General features: G+C 47.1%; 1 protein-coding gene and 1 long non-coding RNA gene across 2 annotated transcripts in view; both read right to left on the minus strand.

The window, feature by feature from the left end:
* LOC127926394 (multidrug and toxin extrusion protein 1-like) overlaps positions 1 to 5742 on the minus strand; it is a gene marked incomplete at its 3' end in the record, with an annotated part of 42016 nt that extends 36274 nt beyond the window's left edge. Inside the window, exons 1-2 of the mRNA XM_052511778.1 lie at positions 5392 to 5742; positions 5040 to 5141 (exon numbers count right to left, since the gene is read on the minus strand). Of these exons, the coding sequence (XP_052367738.1) occupies positions 5040 to 5141; positions 5392 to 5586 (297 nt within the window). The remainder of the gene's footprint in view (positions 1 to 5039; positions 5142 to 5391) is intronic.
* LOC127926393 (uncharacterized) lies at positions 769 to 1365 on the minus strand. Its single transcript, XR_008124040.1, has 3 exons — positions 1242 to 1365; positions 890 to 1109; positions 769 to 845 (listed from the first exon to the last, which is right to left on the minus strand). It is a non-coding gene; the product is annotated as an uncharacterized LOC127926393 (long non-coding RNA).
* Positions 5743 to 17120: the final 11378 nt, after the last annotated feature.

A 17120-nucleotide genomic window follows, 5' to 3' on the forward strand; every position in this document is an offset into this window, starting at 1 on the left:
ACCACTGCCTGTTCACACCGCTACCACTGCCTGTTCACACCGCTACCACTGCCTGTTCACACCGCTACCACTGCCTGTTCACACCGCTACCACTGCCTGTTCACACCGCTACCACTGCCTGTTCTCACCGCTACCACTGTCTGTTTACACCGCTACCACTGCCTGTTCACACCGCTACCACTGCCTGTTCACACCGCTACCACTGCCTGTTTACACCGCTACCACTGCCTGTTCACACCGCTACCACTGCCTGTTCACACCGCTACCACTGCCTGTTCACACCGCTACCACTGCCTGTTCACACCGCTACCACTGCCTGTTTACACCGCTACCACTGCCTGTTCACACCGCTACCACTGCCTGTTCACACCGCTACCACTGCCTGTTCACACCGCTACCACTGCCTGTTCACACCGCTACCACTGCCTGTTCACACCGCTACCACTGCCTGTTCACACCGCTACCACTGCCTGTTCACACCGCTACCACTGCCTGTTCACACCGCTACCACTGCCTGTTCACACCGCTACCACTACCTGTTCACACCGCTACCACTGCCTGTTCACACCGCTACCACTACCTGTTCACACCGCTACCACTACCTGTTCACACCGCTACCACTGCCTGTTCTCACCGCTACCACTGTCTGTTCACACCGCTACCACTACCTGTTCACACCGCTACCACTGCCTGTTCACACCGCTACCACTGCCTGTTCACACCGCTACCACTGCCTGTTCACACTTCACACCGCTACCACTGCCTGTTCACACCGCTACCTGTTCACACCGCTACCACTGCCTGTTCACACCGCTACCACTGCCTGTTCACACCGCTACCACTGCCTGTTCACACCGCTACCACTGCCTGTTCACACCGCTACCACTACCTGTTCACACCGCTACCACTGCCTGTTCACACCGCTACCACTGCCTGTTCACACCGCTACCACTACCTGTTCACACCGCTACCACTGCCTGTTCACACCGCTACCACTGCCTGTTCACACCGCTACCACTGCCTGTTCACACCGCTACCACTGCCTGTTCACACCGCTACCACTGCCTGTTCACACCGCTACCACTGCCTGTTCACACCGCTACCACTACCTGTTCACACCGCTACCACTGCCTGTTCACACCGCTACCACTGCCTGTTCACACCGCTACCACTACCTGTTTACACCGCTACCACTGCCTGTTCACACCGCTACCACTGCCTGTTCACACCGCTACCACTACCTGTTCACACCGCTACCACTGCCTGTTCACACCGCTACCACTGCCTGTTCACACCGCTACCACTGCCTGTTCACACCGCTACCACTGCCTGTTCACACCGCTACCACTGCCTGTTCACACCGCTACCACTGCCTGTTCACACCGCTACCACTGCCTGTTCACACCGCTACCACTGCCTGTTTACACCGCTACCACTGCCTGTTCACACCGCTACCACTGCCTGTTTACACCGCTACCACTGCCTGTTCACACCGCTACCACTGCCTGTTCACACCGCTACCACTGCCTGTTCACACCGCTACCACTGCCTGTTCACACCGCTACCACTACCTGTTCACACCGCTACCACTGCCTGTTCACACCGCTACCACTGCCTGTTCACACCGCTACCACTGCCTGTTCACACTGCTACCACTGCCTGTTCACACCGCTACCACTGCCTGTTTACACCGCTACCACTGCCTGTTCACACCGCTACCACTGCCTGTTTACACCGCTACCACTGCCTGTTCACACCGCTACCACTGCCTGTTCACACCGCTACCACTGCCTGTTCACACCGCTACCACTGCCTGTTCACACCGCTACCACTACCTGTTCACACCGCTACCACTGCCTGTTCACACCGCTACCACTGCCTGTTCACACCGCTACCACTGCCTGTTCACACCGCTACCACTGCCTGTTTACACCGCTACCACTGCCTGTTCACACCGCTACCACTGCCTGTTCACACCGCTACCACTACCTGTTCACACCGCTACCACTACCTGTTCACACCGCTACCACTACCTGTTCACACCGCTACCACTGCCTGTTCACACCGCTACCACTACCTGTTCACACCGCTACCACTGCCTGTTCACACCGCTACCACTACCTGTTCACACCGCTACCACTGCCTGTTCACACCGCTACCATCCAGAAGGCGAGGTCAGTACAGGTCCATCAAAGCCGAGAGACTGAGAAACAGCTTTAGGTCAAGGCCACCAGACCAACTTTCACTGCTATGCGGACGACACACAGCTGTACATTTCAATGAAACAAGGTGAAGCCCCAAAATTGCCCTCCCTGGAAGCCTGTGTTTCAGACATAAGGAAGTGGATGGCTGCAAATGTTCTACTTTTAAACTCAGACAAAACAGAGATGCTTGTTCTAGGTCCCAAGAAACAAAGAGATCTTCTGTTGAATCTGACAATTAATCTTAATGGTTGTTCAGTCGTCTCAAATAAAACTGTGAAGGACTTGGCGTTACTCTGGACCCTGATCTCTCTTTTGACAAACAAACGTCACCCCGCTCCTCCGCTCTCTCCACTGGCTTCCAGTTGAAGCTCGCATCCGCTACAAGACCATGGTGCTCGCCTACGGAGCTGTGAGGGGAACGGCACCTCAGTACCTCCAGGCTCTGATCAGGCCCTACACCCAAACAAGGGCACTGCGTTCATCCACCTCTGGCCTGCTCGCCTCCCTACCACTGAGGAAGTACAGTTCCCGCTCAGCCCAGTCAAAACTGTTCGCTGCTCTGGCCCCCAATGGTGGAACAAACTCCTCACGACGCCAGGACAGCGGAGTCAATCACCACCTTCCGGAGACACCTGAAACCCCACCTCTTCAAGGAATACCTAGGATAGGGTAAGTAAGGGTAAGTAATCCTTCTCACCCCCCCCCAACAAGATTTAGATGCAAGTGGCTGTTCCACTGGTTGTCATAAGGTGTATGCACCAATTTGTAAGTCGCTCTGGATAAGAGCGTCTGCTAAATGACTTAAATGTAATGTAAATGATATCAAGACTTAAAAGGACAACTTTTTTCCATCTTCGTAACATTGCAAAAATCAGAAACTATCTGTCCATAAATGATGCAGAAAAATTAATCCATGCATTTTTTTACTTCTAGATTAGGCTACTGCAATGCTCAACTTTCCAGCTACCTGGATAAAGCACTAAATAAAATTCAGTTAGTGCTTAACACGGCTGCTAGAATCTTGACTAGAACCAAAAAATGTGATCATATTACTCCAGTGCTAGTCTCTCCACACTGGCCTGCTGATAGGGCTTGATTTCAAGGTTTTACTGATAAACTACAAAGCATTACATGGACTTGCTCCTACCTACCTTTCCAATTTGGTCCTGCCGTACATACCTACATGTACGCTAAGGTCACAAGACGCACGCCCCCTTATTGTCCATAGAATTTCTAAGCAAACAGCTGGAGGCAGGGCTTTCTCATATAGTGCTCCAATTTATGGAATGGTCTACCTACCCATGTGAGAGACGCAGACTGTCTCAACCTTTAAATCTTTACTGAAAACTCATCTCTTCAGTGGGTCATATGATTGAGTGTAGTCTGACCCAGGAGTGTGAAGGTGAACGGAAAGGCACTGGAGCAACGAACCTCTGCCTGGCCAGTTCCCCTCTCTCCACTGGGATTCTCTGCCTCTAACCCTATTACAGGGGCTGAGTCACTGGCTTACTGGTGCTCTTCCATGCCGTCCCTAGGAGGGGTGCGTCGCTTGAGTGAGTTGAGTAACTGACGTAACCCCCCACCCCTTGGGTTGTGCCGTGGTGGAGATCTTTGTGGACTATACTCAGCCTCGTCTCAGGATGGTAAGTTGGTGATTGAAGATATCCCTCTAGTGGTGTGGGGGCTGTGCTTTGGCAAAGTGGGTGGGGTTATATCCTGCCTGTTTAGCCATGTCCGGGGGTATCGTTGGATGAGGCCATGGTGTTTCCCGACCCATCCTGTCTCAGCCTCCAGTATTTATGCTGCAGTAGTTTGTGCTGGGGGGCTAGGGTCAATCTGTTATATCTGGATTACTTCTCCTGTCTTATCCGGTGTCCTGTGTGAATTTAATTATGCTCTCTCCAGTTCTCTCTCTCTTTCTCTCTCTTTCTTTCTTTCTCTCGGAGGACATGAGCCCTAGGACCATGCCTGATGACTCCTTGCTGTCCCTAGTCCACCTGTTCATGCTGCTGCTCCAGTTTCAACTATTCCTCCTGTGGCTATGAACCCTGACCTGTTCACCGGAAGTGCTACCTGTCCCAGACCTGCCGTTTTCAACTCTCGAGAGACCGCAGGAGCGGTAGAGATACTCTGAATGATCGGCTATGAAAAGCTAACTGACATTTACTGCTGAGGTGCTGACCTGTTGCACCTCGTGATTTTTATTATTTGACCCTGCTGGTCATCTATGAACATTTGAACATCTTGGCCATGTTCTGTTATAATCTCCACCCGCCCAGTCCAGAAGAGGACTGGCCACCCCTCATAGCCTGGTTCCTCTCTAGGTTTCTTCCTAGGTTTTGGCCTTTCTAGGGAGTCTTTCCTTGCCGCCGTGCTTCTACGCCTGCATTGCTTGCTGTTTGTGGTTTTAGGCTGGGTTTCTGTATAGCACTTTGAGATATCAGCTGATGTAAGAAGGGCTATATAAATAAATTGGATTGATTGTTTGATTTATACCATCTATTGCACCTTGCCTCTGCCGCTCGGCCATCGCTCATCCATATATTTATATGTACATATTCTCATTCACCCCTTTTTATGTGTGTATTAGGTAGTTGTTTAAATGGTTTGTTCAATAAAGACATGAAAATGTATAATTGTATGTGTGTTATTAGTTTAACCAGACTGTGTTTGTCTATTGTTATAACTTAGAGGAAGATCAGATTGACCAATTTATGCAGAAATCCAGGTAATTCCAAAGGGTTCACATCCTTGTTCTTACCACGGTAGATAGATAGATAGATAGATAGATAGATAGATAGATAGATAGATAGATAGATAGATAGATTGTATCACCGCTATAGCCAGTGCCACCCCAGCCAGCTCAGTCTTCCCCAGGTGACCACAGAACACGGTGCTGACAAAACTGATCAGAAAGATCATCAGCTGGGATATAACCTGGAGAGAACAGAGGAAATTATCACCATCATCATGCCTCATGTGAGCAGAAGAATAGCAGTTCAGCAACACTCGTATATATTATAAGAAAATATATGGAACAACTCAAGATTCAGAAAAAAGAATACATTATCACCACCATAACAACGGACCAATCACTGCAACAGTTACTTTGGTATGAACTAAAGGAATGACATTTCAGCAACACCCGGTAATTATTAGAGACAACGTTCTTAGCCTGCAGTCTCACCACCGGTCCCGTTAGTTTCAGAATTTGGCCAATCTCTTCTTTATAATGCACGGGGATCCAGCCTCTGATCCGCCTCAGACAGCCGCAGCAAAACACAGGTGACTCTACGGTGGATTCGGTTACCGAAGCTTCATCACTTTTAGAATGTCCGTTCACTACGTTAACCGCGACAGCATTTGATTTAGAATTATCCATAATGGGGAAGAGAGAGCGCGCAAAGGAGATATATGCGGCTGTAAGGTTTGCCCAACCAACTTCAGAAACTCTTGTTGATACAGAACGCTCCTTTGGCGTGTCTGAGTGTAGAGTAACTAACGAAAAATGTAGAGCGCTCAGTCGGCTACAGCAGGGGCTCGAGACCGCCGCATGTGTTGGAGTTTGGGGCGTATTCTCGTCACGGTTAACCCCGTCACGAGGATATTGCGTAAGGAGCCTACATCCTTGTTGAAGATACCTTTTGGTGGGATGGCTTGTGGGGAATGTATGGGTGTCTGAGCGGTGTGTTAATAGTTTAAACAGACGCCTCGGTGCATTCAGCATGTCAACACTTCTTGCAAAAACGAGTAGTACTGAAGTCAATCTCTCATCCACTTTGAGCCTTGTCAGATTTACATGCATAATACCAGTGGTGGAAAAAGTACTCAATTGTCAGTCTTGAATAAAAGTAAAGATACCTTAATACAAAATGACTCAAGTAAAAGTGAAAGTCACCCAGTAAAATACTACTTGAGTAAAAGTATTTGGTTTTAAATATATTTAAGCATCAAAGTAAAAATATAAATAATGTTAACTTCCTTATATTATGCAAACGAACCAAACCTTGTTTTTATTTTATTTACAGATAGCCAGGGGCACACTCCAACACTCAGACATAATTTGCATATGAAGCATTTGTGTTTAGTGAGTCCACCAGATCAGAGGCAATAGGGATGACCAGGGATGTTCTCTGTTTAGAGAATCCACCAGATCAGAGGCAGTAGGGATGACCAGGGATGTTCTCTGTTTAGTGAGTCCACCAGATCAGAGGCAGTAGGGATGACCAGGGATGTTCTCTGTTTAGTGAGTCCTCCAGATCAGAGGCAGTAGGGATGACCAGGGATGTTCTCTGTTTAGAGAATCCACCAGATCAGAGGCAGTAGGGATGACCAGGGATGTTCTCTGTTTAGTGAGTCCACCAGATCAGAGGCAGTAGGGATGACCAGGGATGTTCTCTGTTTAGTGAGTCCTCCAGATCAGAGGCAATAGGGATGACCAGTGATGTTCTCTGTTTAGTGAGTCCTCCAGATCAGAGGCAGTAGGGATGACCAGGGATGTTCTCTGTTTAGAGAATCCACCAGATCAGAGGCAGTAGGGATGACCAGGGATGTTCTCTGTTTATTGAGTCCTCCAGATCAGAGGCAGTAGGGATGACCAGGGATGTTCTCTGTTTAGTGAGTCCTCCAGATCAGAGGCAATAGGGATGACCAGTGATGTTCTCTGTTTAGTGAGTCCTCCAGATCAGAGGCAGTAGGGATGACCAGGGATGTTCTCTGTTTAGAGAATCCACCAGATCAGAGGCAGTAGGGATGACCAGGGATATTCTCTGTTTAGTGAGTCCACCAGATCAGAGGCAGTATGGATGACCAGGGATGTTCTCTGTTTAGTGAGTCCTCCAGATCAGAGGCAGTAGGGATGACCAGGGATGTTCTCTGTTTAGTGAGTCCTCCAGATCAGAGGCAGTAGGGATGACCAGGGATGTCTCTGTTTAGTGAGTCCACCAGATCAGAGGCAGTAGTGATGACCAGAGATGTTCTCTTGTGTGACCTTTAACCTGTCAAAATGTAAAGAGTACTTTTCGGGAAATGTATGGAGTAGGAAGTACATTATTTTCTTTAGAAATGTAGTGAAGGAAAAGGAAAAAATATAAATACCAAAGTAAAGTGCAGATACACTTAAAAACGACTTAAGTAGTACTTTAAAGTATTTTTACTTAAGTACTTTACACCACTGCATATTACTATTGTTCGCTTTCCGCATACATTTAAGGGCCCTGTTCTGAGCCAATTGTAATTTTCCGAGGTCCCTCTTTGTGGCACCTGATCAAACACCTGAACAGAAGTCCAGGTGCGACAAAACTAGCGCCTGTAGGACCTGCTTTGTTGATAGTGTTATTAAGAAGGTAGAAACTAGGACCTGTAGGACCTGCCTTGTTGATAGTGTTGTTAAGAAGGTAGAAACTAGGGCCTGTAGGACCTGCCTTGTTGATAGTGTTATTAAGAAGGTAGAAACTAGGACCTGTAGGACCTGCCTTGTTGATAGTGTTATTAAGAAGGTAGAAACTAGGACCTGTAGGACCTGCCTTGTTGATAGTGTTATTAAGAAGGTAGAAACTAGGACCTGTAGGACCTGCCTTGTTGATAGTGTTATTAAGAAGGTAGAAACTAGGACCTGTAGGACCTGCCTTGTTGATAGTGTTGTTAAGAAGGTAGAAACTAGGACCTGTAGGACCTGCCTTGTTGATAGTGTTGTTAAGAAGGTAGAAACTAGGACCTGTAGGACCTGCCTTGTTGATAGTGTTATTAAGAAGGTAGAAACTAGGACCTGTAGGACCTGCCTTGTTGATAGTGTTGTTAAGAAGGTAGAAGAAACTAGGGCCTGTAGGACCAGCCTTGTTGATAGTGTTGTTAAGAAGGTAGAAACTAGGACCTGTCTTGTTGATCGTGTTGTTAAGAAGGTAGAAACTAGAGCCTATAGGACCTGCCTTGTTGATAGTGTTGTTAAGAAGGTAGAAACTATGACCTGTAGGACCTGCCTTGTTGATAGTGTTGTTAAGAAGGTAGAAACTAGAGCCTGTAGGACCTGCCTTGTTGATAGTGTTGTTAAGAAGGTATAAACTAGAGCCTGTGGGACCTGCCTTGTTGATAGTGTTGTTAAGAAGTTAGAAACTAGGGCCTGTAGGACCTGCCTTGTTGATAGTGTTGTTAAGAAGGTAGAAACTAGGACCTGTAGGACCAGCCTTGTTGATAGTGTTGTTATTAAGAAGGTAGAAACTAGGACCTGTAGGACCTGCCTTGTTGATAGTGCTGTTAAGAAGGTAGAAACTAGAGCCTATAGGACCTGCCTTGTTGATAGTGCTGTTAAGAAGGTAGAAACTAGAGCCTATAGGACCTGCCTTGTTGATAGTGTTGTTAAGAAGGTAGAAACTAGGGCCTGTAGGACCTGCCTTGTTGATAGTGTTGTTAAGAAGGTAGAAACTAGGGCCTGTAGGACCTGCCTTGTTGATAGTGTTGTTAAGAAGGTAGAAGAAACTAGGGCCTGTAGGACCAGCCTTGTTGATAGTGTTGTTAAGAAGGTAGAAACTAGAGCCTATAGGACCTGCCTTGTTGATAGTGTTGTTAAGAAGGTAGAAACTAGAGCCTGTAGGACCTGCCTTGTTGATAGTGTTGTTAAGAAGGTAGAAACTAGGGCCTGTACGACCTGTCTTGTCGATAGTGTTGTTAAGAAGGTAGAAACTAGGAACTGTACGACCTGTCTTGTTGATAGTGTTGTTAAGAAGGTAGAAACTAGAGCCTGTAGGACCTGCCTTGTTGATATTGTTGTTAAAAGAAGGTAGACACTAGAGCTTGTTGGACCTGCCTTGTTGATCGTGTTGTTTAAGAAGGTAGACACTAGAGCCTGTTGGACCTGCCTTGTTGATAGTGTTGTTAAGAAGGTATAAACTAGAGACTGTAGGACCTGCCTTGTTGATAGTGTTAAGAAGGCAGAGTAGCGCTTTATTATAGACAGACTTCTCCCCCTATTAGCTACTGTTATATCAATATGTTTTGACCATGACAGTTTACAATCCAGGGTTACTCCAAGCAGTTTAGTCATCTCAACTTGCTCAATTTATACATTATTCATTACAAGATTTCGTTAAGGTTTAGGGTTTAGTAAAGGATTTGTCCCAAATACAATGCTTTTAGTTTTTTTTAATTTTTAAGATTAACTTATTCCTTGCCACCCATTCTGAACCTAACTGCAGCTCTTTGTTGAGTGCGCTTCCGAGTATGCTCCTCACGTCACTACAGACACGGGTTCGATTCCAGGCTGTATCACAACCGGCCGTGATTGGGAGTCCCATAGGGCGGTGCACAATTGGCCCAGCGACGTCCGGGTTTGGCCCAGCGTCGTCCGGGTTTGGCCCAGCGTCGTCCGGGTTTGGCCCAGCGTCGTCCGGGTATGGCCCAGCGTCGTCCGGGTTTGGCCCAGCGTCGTCCGGGTTTGGCCCAGCGTCGTCAGGGTTTGGCCCAGCGTCGTCCGGGTTTGGCCCAGCGTCGTCGGGGTTTGGCCCAGCGTCGTCCGGGTTTGGCCCAGCGTCGTCCGGGTTTGGCCCAGCGGCGTCCCGGGTTTGGCCCAGCGTCGTCCGGGTTTGGCCCAGCGTCGTCCGGGTTTGGCCCAGCGTCGTCCGGGTTTGGCCCAGCGTCGTCCGGGTATGGCCCAGCGTAGTCCGGGTTTGGCCCAGCGTCGTCCGGGTTTGGCCCAGCGTCGTCCGGGTTTGGCCCAGCGTCGTCCGGGTTTGGCCGCTGTAGGCCGTCATTGTAAATAATATTTGTTTTCTCTACTGACTTGCCTAGTTAAATAACGGTTCAATAAAATACATAGATACAAACCAGAGGAGCACTGGGAGTCAGGTGAAGCACGGAGGCTATGCTTGGGAGTCAGGTGAAGCACGGAGGCTATGCTTGGGAGTCAGGTGAAGAACGGAGGCTATGCTTGGGAGTCAGGTGAAGCACAGAGGCTATGCTTGGGAGTCAGGTGAAGAACGGAGGCTATGCTTGGGAGTCAGGTGAAGAACGGAGGCTATGCTTGGGAGTCAGGTGAAGCACGGAGGCTATGCTTGGGAGTCAGGTGAAGCACGGAGGCTATGCTTGGGAGTCAGGTGAAGAACGGAGGCTATGCTTGGGAGTCAGGTGAAGCACGAAGGCTATGCTTGGGAGTCAGGTGAAGCACGGAGGCTATGCTTGGGAGTCAGGTGAAGAACGGAGGCTATGCTTGGGAGTCAGGTGAAGAACGGAGGCTATGCTTGGGAGTCAGGTGAAGCACGGAGGCTATGCTTGGGAGTCAGGTGAAGAACGGAGGCTATGCTTGGGAGTCAGGTGAAGAACGGAGGCTATGCTTGGGAGTCAGGTGAAGCACGGAGGCTATGCTTGGGAGTCAGGTGAAGCACGGAGGCTATGCTTGGGAGTCAGGTGAAGAACGGAGGCTATGCTTGGGAGTCAGGTGAAGAACGGAGGCTATGCTTGGGAGTCAGGTGAAGCACGGAGGCTATGCTTGGGAGTCAGGTGAAGCACGGAGGCTATGCTTGGGAGTCAGGTGAAGCACGGAGGCTATGCTTGGGAGTCAGGTGAAGCACGGAGGCTATGCTTGGGAGTCAGGTGAAGAACAGTGGCTATGCTTAGGAGTCAGGTGAAGAACGGACGCTATGCTTGGGAGTCAGGTGAAGAACGGAGGCTATGCTTGGGAATCAGGTGAAGAACGGAGGCTATGCTTGGGAGTCAGGTGAAGCACGGAGGCTATGCTTGGGAGTCAGGTGAAGCACGGAGGCTATGCTTGGGATGTCAGGTGAAGAATGGAGGCTATGCTTGGGAGTCAGGTGAAGCACGGAGGCTATGCTTGGGAGTCAGGTGAAGAACGGAGGCTATGCTTGGGAGTCAGGTGAAGAACGAAGGCTATGCTTGGGGGACCAGGAATAAAGGGCAGAGGCTATGCTTGGGGGACCAGGAATAAAGCATAGAGGCTATGCTTTGGGGACCAGGAATAAAGGGCAGAGGCTATGCTTGGTTGACCAGGAATAAAGCACGGAGGCTATGCTTGGGGGACCAGGAATAAAGCATGGAGGCTATGCTTGGGGGACCAGGAATAAAGCATGGAGGCTATGCTTGGGGGACCAGGAATAAAGGGCGGAGGCTATGCTTGGGGTACCAGGAATAAAGCATGGAGGCTATGCTTGGGGGACCAGGAATAAAGGACAGAGGCTATGCTTTGGGGACCAGGAATAAAGGGCAGAGGCTATGCTTGGGCGACCAGGAATAAAGGACGGAGGCTATGCTTGGGGGACCAGGAATAAAGGACAGAGGCTATGCTTGGGGGACCAGGAATAAAGGGCGGAGGCTATGCTTGGGGGACCAGGAATAAAGGGCAGAGGCTATGCTTGGGGGACCAGGAGTAAAGCACGGAGGCTATGCTTGGGGGACCAGCAATAAAGCATGGAGGCTATGCTTGGGGGACCAGGAATAAAGGGCGGAGGCTATGCTTGGGGGACCAGGAATAAAGCATGGAGGCTATGCTTGGGGGACCAGGAATAAAGGACAGAGGCTATGCTTTGGGGACCAGGAATAAAGGGCAGAGGCTATGCTTGGGGGACCAGGAATAAAGGACGGAGGCTATGCTTGGGGGACCAGGAATAAAGGACAGAGGCTATGCTTGGGGGACCAGGAATAAAGGACAGAGGCTATGCTTTGGGGACCAGGAATAAAGGGCAGAGGCTATGCTTGGGGGACCAGGAATAAAGGACGGAGGCTATGCTTGGGGGACCAGGAATAAAGGACAGAGGCTATGCTTGGGGGACCAGGAATAAAGGGCGGAGGCTATGCTTGAGGGACCAGGAATAAAGGACGGAGGCTATGCTTGGGGGACCAGGAATAAAGCATGGAGGCTATGCTTGGGGGACCAGGAACAAAGGGCGGAGGCTATGCTTGGGGGACCAGGAATAAAGCACGGAGGATATGTTTGGGGGACCAGGAATAAAGCACGGAGGCTATGCTTGGGGGACCAGGAATAAAGCATGGAGGCTATGCTTGGGGGACCAGGAATAAAACACAAGTGAAATTGTAAATGGACTTTTTCATAACACAGTGCCACCGCCGCGGCCTGCTACCAAGGACTTTGCCCCCCCCCCTCTCCTTCTCTTTGGCCGATGTGAGTAAGACATTTAACCCTCACAAGGCTGCCGGCCCAGAAGGCATGTCTGGCCGCGTTCTCAGAGCATGCGCAGACCAGCTGGGTGGTGTGTTTACGGACATATTCAATCTCTCCCTATCCCAGTCTGCTGTCCCCACATGCTTCAAGATGGCCACCATTGTTCCTGTAGCCAAGAAGGCAAATGAAACCAAAATAAATGACTATCACCCCTTAGCACTCACTTCTGTCATCATGAAATGCTTTGAGAGACTAGTCAAGGATCATATCACCTCCACCTTACCTGTCACCCTAGACCAATTTCAATTTGCGTACTTCCCCAATGGGTCCACAGACGATGAAATCGCCATCACACTGCACACTGCCCTATCCCATCTGGACAAGAGGAATACCTATGTAAGAATGCTGTTCATTGACAACAGCTCAGCATTCAACACCATAGTACCCACCAAACTCATCATTAAGTTTGAGTCGCTGGGTCTTGACCCCGTCCTGTGCAACTTAACCTGGGCTTCCTGATGGGCCACCCCCAGGTGGTGAAGGTAGGAAACAACATCTCCACTCCTGCTGATCCTCAACACTGGGGCCCCACAAGGGTGCTCATTCCCTTCCTTTACTCCATGTCCACCCATGTTAGATACTGCTGCACTGTCAGAACTAGAAGCACAAGCATTTTGTTACACTCACAATAACATCTGATAACCATGTGTGTGACCAATAAAATGTGATTTGATTTGTGTACTTCCCACCGTGAAGCATGGAGGAGGAGGTGTGATGGTGTGTGGGTCTTACCGTGAAGCATGGAGGAGGAGGTGTGATGGTGTGTGGGTCTTACCGTGAAGCATGGAGGAGGAGGTGTGATGGTGTGTGGGTCTTACCGTGAAGCATGGAGGAGGAGGTGTGATGGTGTGTGGGTCTTACCGTGAAGTATGGAGGAGAAGGTGTGATGGTGTGTGGGTCTTACCGTGAAGCATGGAGGAGGAGGTGTGATGGTGTGTGGGTCTTACCGTGAAGCATGGAGGAGGAGGTGTGATGGTGTGGGAGTGCTTTGCTGGTGACACTGTTGGTGATTTATTTAGATTTCAAGGCACATGTAACCAGCATGGCTGCCACAGCATTCTGCAGCGATACGCCATCCCATCTGGTTTGCGCTTAGTGGGACTATCATTTGTTTTTCAACAGGACAATGACCCAAAACACATCTCCAGACTGTGTAAGGGCTATTTGACCAAGATGGAGAGTGATGGAGTGCTGTATCAAATGACCTGGCCTACACAATCACCCAACCTCAACCCAATTGAGATGTCATGGGATGAGTTGGACCGCAGAGTGAAGGAAAAGCAGTCAGCAAGTGCTCAGCATATGTGGGAACTCCTTCAAGACTGTTGGAAAAGCATTCCAGGTGAAGCTGGTTGAGAGAATGCCAATAGTGTGCAAACCTGTCATCAAGACAAACGATGGCTACTTTGAAGAATATAAAATGTATTTTAATTTGTTTAATTTGTTTTGGTTACTACCATGATTCCATGTGTGTTATTTCATAGTTTTGATGTCTTCACTACTATTCTACAATGTAGAAAATAGTAAAAATAAAGAAAAACCCTTGAATGAGTCGGTGTGTCCAAATGTTTACTGTTTATTTATACACTGTATACACTTATACACTTATACACTCAGGTACATCCACCTAGTGCCGGGTCAGACCCCTCTTTACCTCCAGAACAGCATTAATTCTTCAAGACATGGAAACAGTGCTTAATTGCTGTCAAGGGATGGAACTTTTGCCAGGAAAACATTCCCCTCACCATTACACCACTGCCACCACCCTGTACCATTGACACCATGCAAGATGGGGCTCGTGCTTCTTTTGACAAATCCTAACTCTGCCATCAGCACGATGCAACAGGAACCAGGATTCGTCAGAACGTGCAACATTTCTCCACTCCTCAATTGTCCAGTGTTGGTGTTCTCGTGCCAACTGGAGCCACTTATTCTTGTTTTTAGATGATAGGAGTGGTTGTCTACTGCAATAGCACATCTGTGACAATGACCGACGAGTTGTGCGTTCCGAGAGGCCTTGCTTCTCACCACTGTTGTCCTGCACAGTTATTTGCCTGTTAGCTTGCAAGATTCTAAACCCTAGACACTGTCCTTTGTGAAAAGCTGTTTCTGAGATAATAAAACAACGCGCCTCCCACCGACGATCATACCATACTCAAAGTCGCTTTGGTCACTGGTTTTACCCATTCTATCATTCAATCGAACATTAACTGAATGCTTTGGTCACTGGTTTTACCCATTCTATCATTCAATCGAACATTAACTGAATGCTTTGGTCACTGGTTTTACCCATTCTATCATTCAATCGAACATTAACTGAATGCCTTGATGCCTGTCTGCCTGCTTTATATAGTAAGTCGTTGGCCACGTGACTCACTGTCTGTCGGAGCGATCCATTTTTGTGAAAGGTAGATAGATATGTAGGGTGGAATGCTTTATGTAAAGGTAGATATGTATAGGGGTGGAATGCTTTATGTAAAGGTAGATATATATAGGGGTGGAATGCTTTATGTAAAGGTAGATATGTAGGGTGGAATGCATTATGTAAAGGTAGATATGTATAGGGGTGGAATGCTTTATGTAAAAGATATGTAGAATGCTTTATGGTAGATAGGGGTGGAATGCTTTATGTAAAGATATGGAATGCTTTAGTAGATAGGGGCGGAATGCTTTATGTAAAGGTAGATATGCCTTATGTAAAGGTAGATATGTGGAATGCTTTATGTAAAGGTAGATATGTAGGGTGGAATGCTTTATGTAAAGGTAGATATGTAGGGTGGAATGCTTTATGTAAAGGTAGATATGTATAGGGGTGGAATGCTTTATGTAAAGGTAGATATGTATAGGGCTGGAATGCTTTATGTAAAGGTAGAATGCTTTATGTAAAGGTAGATATATAGGGTGGAATGCTTTATGTAAAGGTGGATATGTATAGGGGTGGAATGCTTTATGTAAAGGTAGATATGTAGGGTGGAATGCTTTATTATGTAAAGGTAGATATGTAGGGTGGAATGCTTTATGTAAAGGTAGATATGTATAGGGGTGGAATGCTTTATGTAAAGGTAGATATGTAGGGTGGAATGCTTTATGTAAAGGTAGATATGTAGGTGGAATGCTTTATGTAAAGGTAGATATGTATAGGGTGGAATGCTTTATGTAAAGGTAGATATGTAGGGGTGGAATGCTTTATGTAAAGGTAGATATGTAGGGTGGAATGCTTTATGTAAAGGTAGATATGTATAGGGTGGAATGCATTATGTAAAGGTAGATATGTATAGGGTGGAATGTAGATATATAGGGTGGAACTTTATGTAAAGGTAGATATGTATAGAGGGGTGGAATGCTTTATGTAAAGGTAGATATGTAGGGTGGAATGCTTTATGTAAAGGTAGATATGTAGGGTGGAATGCTTTATGTAAAGGTAGATATGTATAGGGGTGGAATGCATTATGTAAAGGTAGATATGTATAGGGGTGGAATGCTTTATGTAAAGCTGTAGATATGTAGAGTGGAATGCTTTATGTAAAGGTAGATATGTATAGGGGTGGAATGCATTATGTAAAGGTAGATATGTAGGGTGGAATGCTTTATGCAAAGGCAGATAAAGGTGGAATGCATTATGTAGGATATGTGTGGAATGCTTTATGTAAAGGTAGATCTGTATAGGGGTGGAATGCATTATGTAAATGGTGGGTGAAGGTAGATATGTATAGGGTGGAATGCTTTGTAAAGGTAGATTATGTATAGGGGTGGAATGCTTTATGTAAAGGTAGATCTGTATAGGGGTGGAATGCTTTATGTAAGGTAGATATGTATAGGGGTGGAATGCTTTATGTAAAGGTAGATATGTAGGGTGGAATGCTTTATGTAAAGGCAGATATGATGAATGCTTTATGCAAAGGCAGGGTAGGGGAATGCTTTATGTAAAGGTAGATATGTAGGGTGGAATGCTTTATGTAAAGGTAGATATGTATAGGGTGGAATGCTTTATGTAAAGTAATAGGGGTGGAATGATATGTAGGGTGGAATGCATTATGTAAAGGTAGATATGTATAGGGGTGGAATGCTTTATGTAAAGGTAGATATGTAGGGTGGAAATGTAAAGGCTTTAGGGTGCTTTATGTAAAGGTAGATATGTAGGGGGGTGGAATGCATTTTATGTATGTATAGGGGTGGAATGATATAGATATGTAGGGTGGAATGCTTTATGTAAAGGTAGATATGTATAGGGTGGAATGCTTTATGTAAAGGTAGATATGTAGGGTGGAATGCTTTATGTAAAGGTAGATATGTAGGGTGGAATGCTTTATGTAAAGGTAGATATGTAGGGTAATGCTTTATGTAAAGGTAGATATGTAGGGGAATGCTTTATGTAAAGGTAGATATGTAGGGTGGAATGCTTTATGTAAAGGTAGATATGTAGGGTGGAATGCTTTATGTAAAGGTAGATATGCATAGGTGTGGAATGCTTTATGTAAAGGTAGATATGTAGGGTGGAATGCTTTATGTAAAGGTAGATATGTATAGGGGTGGAATGCTTTATGTAAAGGTAGATATGTATAGGGGTGGAATGCTTTATGTAAAGGTAGATATGTAGGGTGGAATGCTTTATGTAAAGGTAGATATGTAGGGTGGAATGCTTTATGTAAAGGTAGATATGTAGGGTGGAATGCTTTATGTAAAGGTAGATATGTAGGGTGGAATGCTTTATGTAAAGGTAGATATGTAGG

Source organism: Oncorhynchus keta, unplaced genomic scaffold (assembly GCF_023373465.1).
Source record: "Oncorhynchus keta strain PuntledgeMale-10-30-2019 unplaced genomic scaffold, Oket_V2 Un_contig_7503_pilon_pilon, whole genome shotgun sequence".
NCBI lineage: Eukaryota > Metazoa > Chordata > Actinopteri > Salmoniformes > Salmonidae > Oncorhynchus > Oncorhynchus keta.